The 17,928-nt window shown below is 34.9% G+C and overlaps 1 protein-coding gene across 3 annotated transcripts in view; it reads left to right on the top strand.

Moving 5' to 3' along the window:
• The first annotated feature begins 2,408 nt into the window (after positions 1-2,408).
• Positions 2,409-17,928, top strand: part of cpt1ab (carnitine palmitoyltransferase 1Ab (liver)) — a 51,930-nt gene continuing 36,410 nt past the window's right edge. For all 3 annotated transcript variants that reach the window (XM_021473872.3, XM_021473873.3, XM_073943154.1), the window contains exons 1-5: positions 2,409-2,496; positions 11,084-11,236; positions 11,707-11,849; positions 13,279-13,450; positions 14,250-14,351. In XM_021473872.3, coding sequence (XP_021329547.2) covers positions 11,096-11,236; positions 11,707-11,849; positions 13,279-13,450; positions 14,250-14,351 — 558 coding nt within the window. In that variant the 5' untranslated portion in view covers positions 2,409-2,496; positions 11,084-11,095. The remainder of the gene's footprint in view (positions 2,497-11,083; positions 11,237-11,706; positions 11,850-13,278; positions 13,451-14,249; positions 14,352-17,928) is intronic.

A 17,928-nucleotide genomic window follows, 5' to 3' on the forward strand; every position in this document is an offset into this window, starting at 1 on the left:
AAAAGGTGTAAGAGCCATCTATTGAAATAAGAGTTCATAATACCTCGAAACACTGAAAACACAAATTTGTTTTTGATTATCCAATGTTATGTAGGATAATTGAAATAAATGTATGGATTTTGTTCACAGAAGCACGCATATTTTTAAAACAAGCTAATGAAAATAGCTGACCCACACAACAAATTCATCAGTGTTCAATTTCGAGTGTTGTGGTAATTCACAGTAAAGTGTTGAAATTCTAGAGTTAGATAAAAATAAAATAATTGTTAGAAGTTGATTTGGCTCCTTGTCATACAAAGTTACATGTATCTAACGCTAATACAGTGTTGACTACTTCCGGGAATTTATGCAGCAATATCCCTGTAGGATTTTTCCAGACCCCATTTTCTTCTGCCACGAGGAGCAAGAAGCAACTGATGAGTAAAAGTATACTTAAACTGTTTGTACAAAGACATTTTACATCCAAATCGTTATATATACGTTAGTTTTAAATATCTCACAAAAAAAAACATAATTTTTCATCTTTATTTTGTTCTTTACTAGCTGTACTAGTAAAAGCTGTCTTAAAACTGCTCCTTTTGGTTAAAATATGAGAAAATATGGTTTGTGACTGTTTTGAATTGTTTTTCTTAAACATTAAAGGAATAGTTAATAAAGTGTTGTTGACATTAAACAAGATATATTTTTATTTCTGTGCAGTGTTGAAAATTTGACCTAAGATTGTTAACACATAACACTGAGTGGTGTTCATGATCCTTTGTGGTGTTAATATTCCACACTATGAGTTTGCTAATTAACACTCTCTAAGTACTGATCAAGTTACCACTTTTATAGTGTTTGCATATAAACTTTGAGGGAGTGTTTATTTTAACTCTAAGGTAGTTAAATCTACTAAGTTGCAGTGTATAGGGAAGCGCAAGGCACAAAGTAACGCAGGGTTAAATGTAACACAAAGTTTTAAGGTATTTGCTCAGGGTTAATTATGGCATGCTTCTAAGGTTTTCACCACAGTGTTGGCAGACGCCTTCTGGTCAATTCTTGAAAAAGTTTGGTGAAATTTGGATGAGAAACACAGGAGAAACCTTTTTTGCACCATAAAAGTATTTTTTATTATAGGCAATATTTTTTATTTTAAAAAAATCTGTGAAAGTATGTTAGTAAAATCTTATATTGTTGTGCTTACTGTCTTCTAGGCTAAAAGATGAAAACATTTTGAAAGATGTAAGAAACACACAGTTTTGAGGAAAACATGACTCAGTGGGGTTAGTTGTAACAGGGTGTTACAATTATGCCACACACTATTGGACACCTAATATTGAGTACTTTTTAAATAAAAATATTTTTAATAGATTTGTTTTAAATAGAAAAAATATTTTATTGCTATAATGCAAATAAATGCATTATATAATAATAGACAAATGGATAACATTGCAAATAGATTCAAATTAGTTTTCCAATAAATAAATTAATAAATAAAAATACTGTGCTATGTAGATAAGAAAAAAGAATAAGCCAATTACTGAAAAAAAGCTTTTGTTTAAATTTAACAGAAATGAAATTACTTGTGAAATCTGGCTTTAAGCATATTAACCCCTATCTGTTACAACTTGTCCCGCAGGTGGGGTACATAGTAACATTTTTACTCCTGGCACTTTTGGCAATACTGCACAGAAACCATAGGTCTGGCGATTATAATTTCAATGCTCATTTGTAGAAGAAGCTTGTGTGTTATTGGTAAAAAAAAAATGGTTTGTCTAACCTCATTACTTTGTTCATTATTTGACCAAAGCCAAAAAGTGTTACTTGTGCCCTGCTCTCCTCTAGTCCCCTATATTTCACACACTGACTACAGTGTATATAATACATGTTAAAACTATAAAATAGTATAAAATATGTACTAGGAAATATGAAGTCGTTGGAAACAAAAGGAATAAATCTCAATGCATAACGTTTACATTTAGTCCCTCTATAGTAAAATTATAGTATATGATTTGGTCCCTGTTTAAAAATTGGGAAGCTGTTTTCTGTTATATTTTAGTTTACTATTATTATTATCATTATTATTATTATTATTATTATTATTATTATTATAAACGTCATTTACTTCTGTGATTCAAAGTTGATTTGCAGTACCCGTTAATTCATCTTCAGTATCACTGGCCTCCTTTTTAAAAATTATTTTAATGATTTTTTGTTTTGTTCTAGAAGCCACTAAGAATCCTCCCTGTCAATAACCACAAGTACGAAAACAAATCGAACCCTTTGAAGTCATATTTACAACCCAGATAAAGGAGTTCTACGCAACCCTTGGCAGTGCACTGAAGACCGCGCCGCTATCTCTGCGGTGTGACGTGAGCATGAGGGGCGGGTCCAGCCTACTAAATTACCCTTACTAAATTCATTCATACACATAAAGCAGGCAGTGGCAATACCGGTGCGTCTCCTGAAGTGAAACAGCAATCCGCATCGTCCGTGTCTTTAGGAAGAGACGCAGAGGTAAGAATCTAAAATGATTCGACTATATTTTAAGAAGCCACATGAGATTGAATGTGGAGCTCCGGTTTAAGTAGGTGAAAGTGCACCAGCTAGCGCACAGCCTGATATATTCTTGTCCCGTGGTTTGACACAGACGTCCTTCTTAAAAAAGCAGACACACACAAGGTGATATTGGACATCCACTCATTTTTTTTAATACTTCATTGAATAAAACAAAAAATAAATGTCATTGACGTTGCGTAATAACTTTTATGTGTATTATACGTGCATGTTTGTTGACATTCTGACACCCAAGAGCACCTGGTGAATGTCGCACATGGGGCCACTAGGTGCCCGGGTATGTGAGGGCATCTTAAAAGCAGCGAACACGTTACAAGGACGTTCAGATATTGTTATGCGCGGGAAACAACTGCTGCTTTGACAAGATGTTTGATTTCTTTATTGATTGCAGTCTTGTCAATATTGCCAAGCTTCTATTTGCGTTAGTGTTTCGATCGGTTTAGGTTTATTGTATTGTTTATTGAACTATTACACAATACTAATCAGTTAGCCTAGCTATTATGTATTATTTGTCCAGTTATTAATATGTTATTAATCCATGTTTTGTCAAACATTAGGGTGAGTTAATTTACTCAACCTTTTGTTGATCCATTCTGTGACACCAATGACCGACTTTATATACAATAGTAATTTCAATATTAATAATAATAATAATAATAATAATAATAATAATAATAATAATAATAATAATAGCGTATTGTGATTAAAAATGTAAATATGTCTTTTTAGGTTTTGGTGAACTGTCACTTTAATTTAATAGTTCGCCGATGGAGCAGGAACTATGCAAAACAGCTATGCAAATATATGAATAGTCGACAGTTCCTTTTTTTGTTGAATAATAAAGTAACTTATTATCTATCTCGTGTTTGTTGTGGTAGAATGTGTAATGCAAGCTTTAAAACGGTGTGTGACCCATAATGGCGTTCAGCAGCGTGTATCATCAACACAGTCCTGTGGCGTAGAGCGGCGCGTGACCTTTCCCCTAGTTTCCATCTGCGTCACGTGATCACTCTTGCTTGGGGGTTGAAATATGACTTGCTGATACATAACATAGCGCCTTTTAAAACAATATTTAACCTTCACGGTTATTTTATTTATTAACTCGATCTATATGATGATCAGTTCGTCGTCATAAACAATCTTAAACTTGTGGCAATAATGCTGGCTTGACAGGTTGTGGAGCAGTGAAGACTATTTATTATAATATTGTATTCATATATTAATATCTAATAATAAAATATTAGTTTTTATTAGTATTGTTTGTATTATAATTATGATTATTATTATGTTTAATTACATTACAAATATTTAAAATATCATGTCTCACAGATTGCTAGTTACTGTACATTCAAAAATAAATTTCAGGTATAGTCACAGTTCGGTGAGGGGAAACAGAATGCTACACTCATATTAGGTACACCTTAGTAGTACTGGGTTGGACCCCTTTTTGCTTTCAGAACTGCCTTAATTCTTCATGGCATAGTTTAAACAAGATACTGGAAATATTCCTCAGAGATTTTGGTCTATATTGACATTATAGCATCATGCAGTTGCAGCAAATTTGTCTACTGCACATCCATGATGTGAATCTCCCGTTCCACCACATCCCAAAGGTGCTCTATTGGATTGAGATCTGGTGACTGTGGAGGCCATTTGAGTATAGTGAATTCATTGTCATGTTCAAGAAGTCTGAGATGATTCACGCTTTATATCATGGTGCATTATACAACTGGAAGTAGAAGATCAAAATAAGGGTACAGTGTGTTCATAAAGGAATAGACATGGTCAGCAACAATGCTCATGTAGGCTGTGGTGTTGACTTGATGCTGGTACTAATGGCCCCAAAGTGTGCCAAGAAAATATTCCCCCACACTATTACACCACCAACACCAGCCTGAACCTTTAATACAAGTTTTAATACAAGTTGCAGCAATATTTGAGACTCATCAGACCAGGCAACGTTTTCCAATTTTTTCATTGTTCAATTTTGTTGCCATGTGATTGGCTGATTAGAAATTTGTGTTAACAAGCAGTTGGACAGGTGTACCTAATAAAGTGGCCGGTGAGTGTATATGTGAAATCAGTCCAGTGTTATAGCTGTCTGTCACCACGCAGCATGACAGGGTAAGATAATACTACTGAGAATGCTTGAACTAAGCAAAGTTAGCTCATTTCTGATTGGCCGAATCAAGTCAATGTACTTCTCCATGGTTGAATGACATAGTAGAAGGAAGAGTGTCCCACCAGATCTCTCTCGTACCCACAAATATTTCTGAATGATGGAGGACACCATGGGCGCAAGCTGCGATGATGATCCTTTCCCTCCACCGCCACCTGAAAATCATTTTAAAGTTGGGCAAACTTCGCATATTTCACAGAGCTAAAAGCAAGACTAGAGCTGCGTCCCAAATGGCACACTATACACTATGCACTCATGCACTATGTACTTATGCACTTACACACTCAACAGGGTAGTATATGTATGTAGTGTCGTCCCAAATGGCACACTAATGTTTTTTTACTGAGCGGAAATTCAAACCGTTTCCCTGATGATGTTTGACGGTTGCCAAATCATTGAAGTAAACGGTCGAATTATCAAATAATACCTGCCGTGAGTATTGCCGCATTCACCATCGGGAGGCGCTATAATCACTCTCGTAGAAGAATTTTGCTTTCACCATCCAAAATAAATTAAGTTATTCAACATGTGCGTCCGATAGCTCCGCCCCTTCCACTACGTGAGCAAACCTGCAGTCGTTGAGTGCGTGAAGTGTCCATCATTACACACTTCATTTTACCGGCTGAATGAGTGCATCATCCGGGTAATTAAAGTGCACTTATTATTTTAAGAGTTTTCAGTGTGAACGCACTACTTACACTATTTATACTACAAAATGGCGTAGAATAGTGCATAAGTATGCGATTTGGGACGCAGCAATTTTCTTTCATCGTGGCTAGTGTGGCACAGATGCCAGAACCCACCTTTATGTATGTGCGACGCTGTAACTTGTATGGCAAGTGTAAACACATGAATCAAATATGGGTCACAATTGAAAGAACATGTAAATGGACAGGCAAACAAATCAGATAAGCAACAAATCAGAATTGGGCATCAAGAACTGACAGTGTAAACGTGACCCTATAGACCAGTGAAGCGCTGACCTAAACCCAACCAATAGTGTGTTCAAAGGAAAGTGTAAGAGAAAAAGCGATATTTCATCGCTTGCAATAGACTGGTAAAAATTTACACCACTATAAAAAACAAGTGACATAACGTAATAACGATAAACCTGTCTGTCAAATTGTTTATTCTTACAGCAAAGAACTGCATGAAAATAATCCTTTATTTGTCAATAATATGTTCCTGTAAATGACTAGTAAAAAGGAACAAAAGCTGTCATACTGCCTTGTAGCATTCATTTCATCTAGAAAATGCAATAAAACCATATGTTGAAGGACGTTTTAGCGGTTTCACAAAAATGTAGGCGGAAGCACGTATTTCCAGTGAGCCTGTGTTGCTCTGAAAAGCGAAACTTCACAATCACTTTAGTCAGAAGCATCTTGAATATGTTTGCTCTGAGTGCATGATTTAAACGACACAGATTTAGAGTCGATAATACATACATATAGAGCAGGCTTGTAGCTTGCCTGGTAAAAGGGGTGGTTCCTATTTTTTTCTTAAAAAGTGGATCTTATAGGGCTCATTTAGGTTACTATTTCATTATGAAATTTCAATATTGCATTTTCATGACATTTTAAGCACTATTTTTAGCTTAAATAAATTGTCGGATGGTTCATGGATAACAACAATAGCCAAATAAGGATTCAAAATATTTTTAAAATCGATCTTTTGGTGCTTCACACCTTTTCATTGGTCATTTTTTGTTCCAAGACTTAGATAAAAAGTTACTTTTAAAACATCTGATGTGTATTTAAATTTGTATTAAAACATTTTATTGTAACTATTTTAGAACAATACAGTTGCGAAAGATGACTGCTCTTATGTAGGATTGTATGTTTTCTTGCACAGCTGGATATTAGTCTCATGAAAAATAATCGTTAGCATTGGCCAAAACTGATTAGTTGAAGTCACACTGAAGTGACAGCCGACAGAGGTTTTAAAAACCTTGGTTTTAAAACCTTTTTTGATGGGTTATTTTCACTATTTATCATGGTATAGCAGTCAAAATTGGACAAATGAGCTTATGTATGGGACAAATTCTGGACCTTTGTCAGCGAGGGGTAGGCATGGGATGATACCCGTTTTCAAGGTATACCAAAGTTTGGAAAAGTCAAGGTTTAAAAAAAAAACGTCAAATTCTTCTGCTATATCGTACCTAAGGTATGTGTACGGTTTTTTTTTTTTATTTACATTTTTTAGGACAACAGTATCTCCATCAGAAAAAAATATCCAAAGATGGCATTTGAAACTGTAAAAAAAAAATATATATATATGTTTTTCACATAAATCGTCACCTTGGAATTATAAGGTTCTACAGTATCTGCATTCTGAATGATTTTGAGATGTTGAGCTTCAAAGTTTTTGCATTCCATAGCAAGCAATATGTGGGTAAGATTTGTTTTTAAACAAAAAGTCTTAAAATGTAAAAAACTTATTAAAACATCCCATAATATAAATAAGTTGTCATTTAATAAGAATATGTCAATAACTCAATTTTGACAAAAATGTCAGATAGAACCTTATAATTCTAAGGTGCCGAAATAAAGACAGCAGAAGTCAATAAATTATTTTAATTATTTGGCTCGACATGTTTACTGTTCCAAAATATTATGAATGTTTCTTAAAATATATTGTTTAAAAGGAAAAAAAGGTTGAGTTTTTTTACCCAGCCATTTAAAACAAATATTTTTTAGAGCAGCAATCACAATAAGTAATCCAAGGTTGTTATACCGTCAGAATCGCATACCGGCCCATGCCTAGCGAGGGGTGGATTTTTCAAATCACCCGAACCGAAATTAATGGAAAATATAATTCTAAATAATTTACTTAAGACAAGAGCATGCACTATAATTAAACTATAATTCATTATCTGAACATAGCTACAATGCATCATATTTCATTTATCACGTGAGGAGAACGAGAGGAGTCCAATTTACAGAAAGAGAATGACGGACAATTTAGTGTGAAAATGCAATGCAAAAGCGCCTGTTTGCCAATATTTTGGGTTCAAACCAAATGCAAAAAGAGAACTTGAAAACATTAAAGAAGCAATCTGCAAACTTTGCCTGACAAAGGTGGAAACACAACTAATTTATACACGTACCTTTAACGCACATACGTGATGTTTAACTATAGGTGGATTGTGGGTAGATAAGATCAACAGCCATAAATACCCAACGCATACTCTCATTTTAAAAATCATGTGACTATCATCTCACAATGTGTAATAAGAAACAATATTATTTTTTATTAAAACAAGAGTGATTTAACAATGCCGCGCCATTAAGCCAACTGCAGAGAAACAAAGCAACCATCGCGGCAAACGCAGTGATCACTTATTCCGAAGTTCAACTTCCTTTTTGCCCTTGAATATTATGCGTTTAATGTTAAAAAATTAGTAATGAATAGGCCTACAAGAATCTATCCTGTGTGTGTGTGTCCTTTATCAATGAGGCTACTCTCTTCCAAAACCGAAAGTTGCTTCGTCTGTCTGGCAATATTTCAGCTTTTAATCAAAAGAAAAGTTAATTTAGATGAGCCAATAATAAAAAAATTGCAGTAAAGTATCTGTGACTTGCAGCCACACATCGAATCTGAGGTCTAATCTCATCTCGCTCTCGCTGTCATCCAGACATGGATACAGACCCCCACACAAGTCAAGTCAAAACTGAGGCTGGTACCAGCTGACAGTATAGCTGAAGCCTTTGCGAAATCTGTCAAAATACAGCACTGAAATTAACAGGCATATGTAGAGTAGAGTGTTTCATTTTTGAAGATTAGAATCTTAAAAATGACTTTTATGTGTGTAACAGAATGTAATCTAGTCAAACAGGTATATTTATATTTTAAATCATATTCTTGTAGTTATTCTGTTGTAATTTAGGTTGGCAACACAAAAATTCAGTTAGTCTGGAAATTTGTGCCAAACATTTTCAGGTATGAGTGGTTGTGGTGCAGTGGAATCCGTTCAGTAGTTTGTAATTGTTTTCAGATGCTGTTAAAACCGTGTGGTAACTCACATTCGCAAATAGTTTTTAAGCCTGCACCATACTTTGGGGATTTGCCATGACAAAGAAGTAAACCTTGCCATACTTTTTATTACTATTATTATTTGTATTACCTATTATGAAAAATATAAACTTGCAAGTTATATTTATTACTTAGATTAAAAAAAGGTATTTTGACTATTTATACTTGTTGTAAATTAGTGGTTTTGTAGTGTACACAGCTAATTTAGCAACATAATAAAGTTGTCTAGCTGGTTTGAGGAAGTATACAGTGTGCTTGGTTTTCTACAAACCAGTTTATTACCTGAAGATTATGCCTTTGTTTTGAAAACAAGGAAAGATGCGCACCTAAATGCGTACTTTCTGTTGCCATTTAAGCCTTATATCCGATAATCAAATACCTAAGACCTTTTTTCTTTATTATACAGACATTGTGTAAACTTTCAAGTTACTATTGCTCCAAAAAGTCAGACACCGTTTTAACCTATCAAACTTTTGTGCAACTCAATGTACGCCAGATGGATGTTTACAATACACACAGTTGTGAAAGAGTCACAGAGGTCAGGAAAAAAAGTGCATTTTGCAATCTGTTATGTCATGGATGAGCTAAACAAATTCTACTAGACTGGACTACTGATGTTAGACCTACATTGTTGCATTGATTATTGCAATGATTGATTTTATAGTCATTTTAAGAGCATTTTATGCCACTGTATAATAATTATACAACAGGAAAATAATGGAAATTAACACAAAACATATTTTCATTCTTATGGCTATTTAAATGTCCTAATAGAAACATGGGCACTGATAATGTTGAATTGAAATGTTGCTATTAAATGACTTTAATGATATTTGTGAATGTGCACTGTTTGCATTGTCACCTTCATAAAAAGCGAACTTTAAAGTCTGCGTGAAATTAAAATTCGCAATTTTTATTTAGGGCTGGCCGATACAGCAAAAAATATAATTGCGATATAATGCTTACACAATGCATTAAGATCACAATGCAAAAACATTTTAAAAAGCAAACATTCATTTTACAACGCAGAAACATTCAGATGAAAACACAAAAACATTTCAAAAAGCAAACATTAATTTCACAACGCAGAAACATTCAAATGAAAACACAAAATCATTTAAAAAAGCAAACATTAACTTCACAACGCAGCTGCATTAAGATGAAAACGCTGCATTAAGCCTGGTTTATACTTCTGCGTCAAGTGACCGGTGTAAAGGCTGATTTATACTTCTGTGTTAAACAAACGCGGATGCTACGGCGTTGACGCATAGCCCTAAGCCGTGGCCGTCGGCATTGCTGTCGTGCACCTATCAAAAAATGTAACTACATGTCGCAACGACGCGAAGCGCAAGCTCTCTGATTGGTCGGCTTGGTAGCGCTGATAATATCTGGGCGGGACCCAGAGCCGCGTGAATGGCGCGAGCCAGATGGAGCGATTGTTTACAAGTGTGTAGTCCCATGACGGAGCTCTGGATGGAAAGTTTTGTTTTATATTTACCTCATAGTTAAAGTTGTTGCACGTTCGCCGGTTCCTGCCTCAAAATGAGCGAGTTTGAGCCACTTGTACATTCAGGAAGTGTTTAGGAAAAGCAAAAACATCAGCGAAGAAACTCGATACAGAGGAGCATTAACACCTCACTGCCAACTAGCGTTTGGGAAGTGTTAATGCAGACCAACAGAGACAACGCGCATGCACAGCTACGCCCATTGCATGCACCATGGGTTACGCCGGTCACTTGACGCAGAAACCAGTATAAACCAGTATAGAATTCAAAGTATGTAGACAGAAGTACGTATGGCAGCATTTCGCAGAGAGGAGTTGATCACCGCCACTAGGTTTAAGTCCGGCTAATCCTCAGTCAGTCAGTCAGTCAGTCAGTCGACAGCGGCTTCTGGTGGATTTATACAAGAAGAGCAGGCACGAATGGCACTAGCAAGAGAAATTTGAGATCTCAAAAATCGTACACAGCGGCCTCCGATGGATTCGCTAAAACAAAAACTGAAAAAAACAACCCTCCTGGGACGTATTTGGTGCTCTCCAGTATGTAAACGGGGTACATTTTCAGAATAAGCCTGGGTTTGATGTCGCTGTGTGAGCAATAGTCATGTCGCAAGATATGCAAGGAGTTACAGAATTGTATTTAATTACTGTATTTATATAGAATTCATACAATAAAAAATCACAATATCAAAATTTTTCAATGTAGTGCAGCCCTACACAAGACTCAACAACAATACTGCAAATTGAATATTGTTCCAGTATAGCCCAGTCCTTCTTTGAATCTTGTCTAACTGCTGTTTTACTCACCATTGTAGTGCAAAGTCAGCATGGCAGAAGCACATCAGGCTGTGGCCTTCCAGTTCACTGTCACTCCTGATGGCATCGACCTGCATCTGTGCCACGAGGCCCTGCGTCAGATCTATCTGTCTGGCATCCACTCCTGGAAGAAGAGGTTTATCAGGTTCAAGGTGACCTCAGTGACTTTCTTATCCAGTAGATTTAATAGTTGCTGTTAAAGTAGTTCTCAAGCAGTTATCTAATCAGTTCAGAATGTCACCTGAAATGTCAACGTTTAATTAAATTAAAAGATAATTTGTTTATTTGCTCATTTAGTAATTTATCACCTACTGTATGCAATATAAGATATTATATCATATTTAGTGCTGGCACAGATTAATCGTAATTAATTGCATTCATAAGTAAATTGTGCTTGGACATAAAAAATGTTTGTGTGTGTGTATATGTATATATATATATATATATATATATATATATATATATATATATATATATATATATATATATATATATATATATATATATGCAATTGATTGGTTTAAATTATATTATATTATATTATATTATATTATATTATATTATATTATATTATATTATATTATATTAAATTATATTATATTATATTAAATTTGTTTTGTAGAATGGTGTCATGACAGGGGTCTATCCAGGAAGTCCCTCTGGGCTCGTGGTTGTGTTGGTTGGTTACATGTCCAGTACGAAATATGCCAAAATTGACCCCTCCCTTGGAATATTAACTAAGCTGTCGACACACCTACCAGTCAGGTAAACCACTGAAGAACACTCACTTATATTAGGCATTAGTAGGGCTAGATGGAATCTGCGGATGTTTTCTGCTGAGAATTTTGGTAAAAATCTGCAGATTTCTGCGGATTTATTTTGGGAGTATCATTACTAAAACCTTAATATATAAAATAAAAAATAATATCTTTTTAACTTTTATTTAATGTTTAAAATGCAAAACAAATTATATTCACTTTATTTGTTAAACAAAGCAAGTCTCTTGTTTCATATATCCACTAAAAGAGTGAAAATATGACTTTACAAACTGCATTGTACATAAATCAGATGAACATTTTCATATTAGTCCATAATATTACAGTAATTAATTTAAAAACTGAATAAATAAAGATTTACACATATTTACTCAAGTAAATAAACAGAATTAATAGGCTAAAAATCTGCGAAAAATCTGTGGAATTCTATGCACGCAGATTCCAAGTGGGCCTACTATACCAGTGTATTTAATATCATCTGAAAGCTAAATCAGTCAAAATGATGTTTTTATTTCAAATAACAGAAAATGAACAGAATTTTGTAAAATAAACAAATAAATAATTAAAATTAAATTCTGCAGATTTATGTAGAATGATTTAGAGTGTGGATAGTAACTAAAAACAATTTTATTTTTAAAGATTTACAATGCAAATCCAATTAGAACCATGTCTCTCATATAATATATCCACTAAAATAATTTTATTATTATTATTATTATTATTATTATTATTATTATTATTATTATTATTATTATTATTAAATTGATATAAAAACTGGATAAATATATATTTACACCATTTTACATAAGTAAATAAAAAATAGACTCAATAATGGGCTAAAGAAATCTACATATATATATAAAGTAAATATATTCTGATATCTGTATAGTAAATATAAAGGTAAACAGGCAGCAGGAAAATTGCAGAATGTCTAAACTGCTAATGAAAAGCATCAAAAGTGTTGGTTTGTAGTTTGCAGTAGATTGCAGGATTGTACATAAAACTTTATGGAAATATTTTATCATGGAATCAGAGGCAATTTGCCAGTTTACTTTACGAGTAGTCATACAACAAACAGCCCCACGTTCTTGAAGTTATTATGAAATGTTGCAGCCGTTTATGAACCATATGTAACTACAGAGGTTATAATGACAAATCATTACATAGTGTTGCATAACAAGTTTTGGTAAAGTAGCCATTTATTTTAATCAACATTATTATTAAATAAATATGTGAGTAGTGAAATGAAGTCAATGAATTCAAATTTCGGCAGCTTCATTAACTACTTATCAACAATTAACTGATTTTAATTAGATTTTTAATTGGTGTTTTTATAGTATTGCGCTGTGTTGTTGAAATCTCTTACAGCGTCTATAAGGGCACTGCAGTTGTCACCTAACAGCTTTGTTTCCCTGCAGTAAATACATAACAGAAGATGGCCAACGTATTGTTGGTGGTGTGCTTGTTGGCACGGGACTGTGGATTGCTGTGACTTTCGTTATGAGGAACGCTCTCAAGTACTTGCTGTCCTGGCATGGCTGGATGTTTAACCAGCATGGAACTCTGTCCTTAAAAACAAAGATTTGGTTGGTAAGTGTGGAGAAACAGATAGATAATCCATCTCTTAATGTAACAATTCACCCATTATTTGGCACCTTGATTGTTAAATGAAATCTAAATTTATTATTAAGTATTATTGATTATTGATTATTTAATGACATGAATGTCTAAATGACAAATAGACATTAACGTCAAAAAAGTGTCAAAAGCGCTAAAGGATTTGATGTCAAAATCTTGGCGTCTATTAGACATCTGCACATTAATGCCCTTTTGACCACCAAAATAATCACACAAAGTGTTATAATATAATGAAATTATATTATAATGAAAAGTTTTACTCATCTGAAAGCTTCAATTCCAATTGAACATGTCAAAAATTTATTAAAAGACAGTTCTGAAATCAATTTTTGATTTTTGACTTCAATTTTAGATAGAAATTTAATGTTGTTTAGATTGACATCAAATTGATAAATGTTCTTGACACATTTTTATTTAATTTTGACATCAAGGTGCCCACAGAGTTTTTTTAGAGTATCATTTTTAAGGTAAACAATTCATTTAACTTGCTTTAAGTAAACCAGCTTAGTAAATATTTTCCTAACTCTATATCCAGCAAGAGTCTAAAGTCTTAATGCACTTGTTTTATAACATAATCTTAGCACTGTTCCGGTTTTAGCAGGTTTTTATTGAATTTAGCTTTCTCTATGTAATTGTGTCAAAGTGATTGCGATATATCTCTTCACTAGAAAAGGCTTGGCTTTATCATTGGAAAGTATTCCGGCTGGTCTCATGTTTGACTCTTGACCCAATGCTATCGCTATCTGCTCAGGTGTTGGTGAAGTTATTTTCTGGGCCAAAGCCAATGCTGTACAGCTTCCAGAGTTCACTACCACGGTTGCCAGTGCCTCCTGTAAAAGACACCGTTAGAAGAGTAAGTCACATCTTAACTTTATACAGTTTATTAAAAGATCAAATATGATGTTTATTAGAAATGCACTGATTGACAGGCCAGAAATTGTTGTCTATCAGACCCACAATTGGCATATTTTTGATTTTATTATAAGAAATTGTGATAGTCTCTCTGTTCCTAATGCTAACAGGGGTCTCAGACTGCGGGCCCTCCTCCTCCCTCTGGCCTGCAGTTGACATCAAAATAATACTAGATTCAGCCTGCCAAAACAGATTTTTTTGTACCTCTATCATTGTTGTGCAGTTGTTTCAGGCCACTTGTGGTTTTTACCCGCCACCTAGTCGACATTTAAAGCACTGCATTCATATTACTGCATTACAGGCTTACTTTCATTTTCTCTCAGCGTGTGGTCGAGAGTAACACACATGTGTTTTAATTTTATGGCTGATTTTAACGTTAAAATATATGTTCAGAAGTACTCTATTTTTACGAAAGCTCTATTTTTTTTTTACGTATTCAGGGGTCATTGGATTCTTATAAGTTTAATAACACCTCTATTTTTTTTGTACAAACACTTCTTTATGGCTTACACGCAATGCTAATGGGGTAACAAATATGATAATTTTGCTAATATTCGATTCAAATGGTCTCATTTATTATTTTCCTCATATGCGTATTCAGACTTGCATAAAAACTATGTACATTAGTAAAATTGTACTGCTAGTTACATTGAACTTGCTAAAGTAAATGTGAAAATACAGTATAGTTTTATCTCTTTGCTATAGTTTTACAAAAAACAAAGATATTGAGAGGAACAATTTCCAGTAAAGTCACTTAGGTTACCCATGTCAGGGTTGGTGAGGGGAAAGGAGCGAGGACTCAAGTGCAGGAAAAATGGGAATTTATTAAATAATAAAAATAAAATAAAATGCAAAATAAACTACCCCGAGGGGGAAAACATTAATAAACCAAATACATACAAAACCAAACTGGACAGGCTGGCAAGGATCAGGATTGGAAACACGACAGGACTTCAAATGACGAAATGTGATGACAAACTGGCACAGGACAGCAACTGTGAGGGGTTTATAAACTGTAGAAAATTAACACACAAACAGGTGAACACAATTAACTAATAATGGGTTAACAAGGAGGGTGGGACAAGACAATAGACGGGAGAGCGCATGATACAGAGAGACAACACAAGCCATGCGCTCACATAAAACAGGACAAGAACATGCAGCCAATGAGAGAACTCATTAACCGCATGTTCATGACAACACAAACACAACACTGAAGCACACGACAAAAGCACGTGACCACAATGTAAACACATAGCCACGTGCTTTGACAAACGCAAGACACAAGCACACGATGAATGACAACACTCACCATGCGCTCACACACGCAGCATGCATGTTTCATCCCAGCACCGACCAGAACCGAAACCAACTGGATTGAGACGCTGGGAATGAAACTCCACGCTGCAGACAGACGAAAACACAAACACGAGTACAAGAGCGCGCGCGTCTGAGGCACGCAAAGACCGCGCGGCCGCAGCAAGCGGGAGCGCGCACACTCTGCGTACACCCCCAACGGCGCGCGCACACACAGAGACACACAATGACAGAAAGAGAACGAGACTGAGCTAGTGTCAGAGCTCTGCCACCAAAACAAGAATTTACAAGACCAGAGTGGAAGAACCCTGCTTTCCGCTGTTTTATTGGGACAAAACAATTGGTTGGGTCACAATAATAATTAATATGCCTACTATTTGTAGTATTTTCATAGCAATTTTAATTACCCCTTTAATATGTACATATGTATTTTGACTGCATATACTCTGTGGAAGAATGACTGACTGTGTGTCCACTACACCATTATCATTGGTGACAGGTAATGCATGAAATATGCATCATTTATATTAGGTTTACACTTTTTTCTTGTACTTAAATGATAAAACGGCCCTCCTATAAATAAATTTGACTAAAAATCGAGTTTGAGACCCCTGTGCTAGAAGCACTGGAAAGCAATTCCAAACACTGAATTGGGGTGGAAAATTTTAATAAAACTTTAAAAACTTAAAACATTAAAACAACATGACTGAAGTAACATTCTCTTTATAAGTGACTTGAAAAACCATCTGGTTAAGGAACATTGTATTTTTAATGGCCATGCCATAAATAAATTGGTCAACAAGGTGTAAGACAAATTCACGAGTTAAATATCGTTGCAGAAGATTTGAATAAAAAATATTTATGTAAATATTGCAGTTGCAGGAATACAGAGGTATTTTTTGCAAGTTTTGCTGAGCCTAGGAAAGATTGGCTGTCAGCTCGGTTTTGACTTTGTCTTCTGATTGAATGACAGGCTGTAATGCTGCTGCCTTTTTCTTAAAAAGATACAGTGGAAGTAAAGGACTGAACATGGAAACTGCAAAGCCTAATTTAACCCAATGTGTGAAGTTGTAGACTTATAGCAGGAGCAAATACAAGCACCATATGTGTCTCTAATATAAAATAATATATTTAATCTATCTTTTTTTTCCCCCTTTTAAAAATCGATCATTTGATAAGCTTTGCACCGCTCTCTGTATTATGCTGCCTGATCTGTCTGGTTTTCAACTAGGTCCGCTAAATAACATTATACTTTCATTTTCACGGCCACAGCTGCTCACCTTTGCTCGTGTTCAAACCAAAAGATCAGCGCAGTTCGAACTGTGAGCGCGTTTTTTCACATGGCAGGTTTTTACGTCCTTCATACATGTTGAGATTGAGTTTATCGACTTGATGAGGGAATATGTCTTGACAATCCACACAGACGTGACTTAGTAAAGCATGAAGTCATGTAGGATTTTACTTGTTGCATTAGTCTGAATGTAAATCCCCTCGCAGTGCTGGAGTAGCATGAAGCGCGTTTGATGCAAGGGTATTAACAAATGAAAAATACAACTGAAGACACTTAAATGCTTGTATTTGTTGTATTTGCACCAGCTCTGCGATGCATGTTCACAACTTCATGCATTGGGTTAATTTAGGCTGTCCAGTCTCTGTGTTCAGGCCGCCACTACCATGACTACCATAAAGTGCCGCGACACGGCGTGCACATGACAGTTAAAGTATAACACACCAGACGCGCACATTCGCATGATATTTAACATGAAACTAATCAGATGGCGCTCTGTGTGTGTATAGAAATTTATGTTTAGAATTCTAAAATCCATGGCTAAAATCCATGGTGCTGTGCGTCGCCGAGCGGCACTTCTGGTATGCGACCTGCTTCATACAGAGAGTGAACCAAAGCGCATTGGAGCCATTATAATGTATCAAATATTTCTATAAAAAAATGGCGGTTTCTCGACTTAATATAAAATTAAATTATCGTCAAAACGTCAATTCGAATTAATCTAAAAAATCTAAAAAATCGCCCAGCTCCAGGTGAACCCATTGTTTTAAAAAGCAAGTTATTTTTATTGGTACTTTCTTTTTATATCATCTCTGTAAACTTTATAAAAAATGCATTTATGTCCTGTTTCTTCTGAGAGGTTGTTACAGACGTTATTATTAGGTTAGGTTTAAGTCACCAGCGCCTAAGCACA

Source organism: Danio rerio, chromosome 25 (assembly GCF_049306965.1).
Source record: "Danio rerio strain Tuebingen ecotype United States chromosome 25, GRCz12tu, whole genome shotgun sequence".
NCBI lineage: Eukaryota > Metazoa > Chordata > Actinopteri > Cypriniformes > Danionidae > Danio > Danio rerio.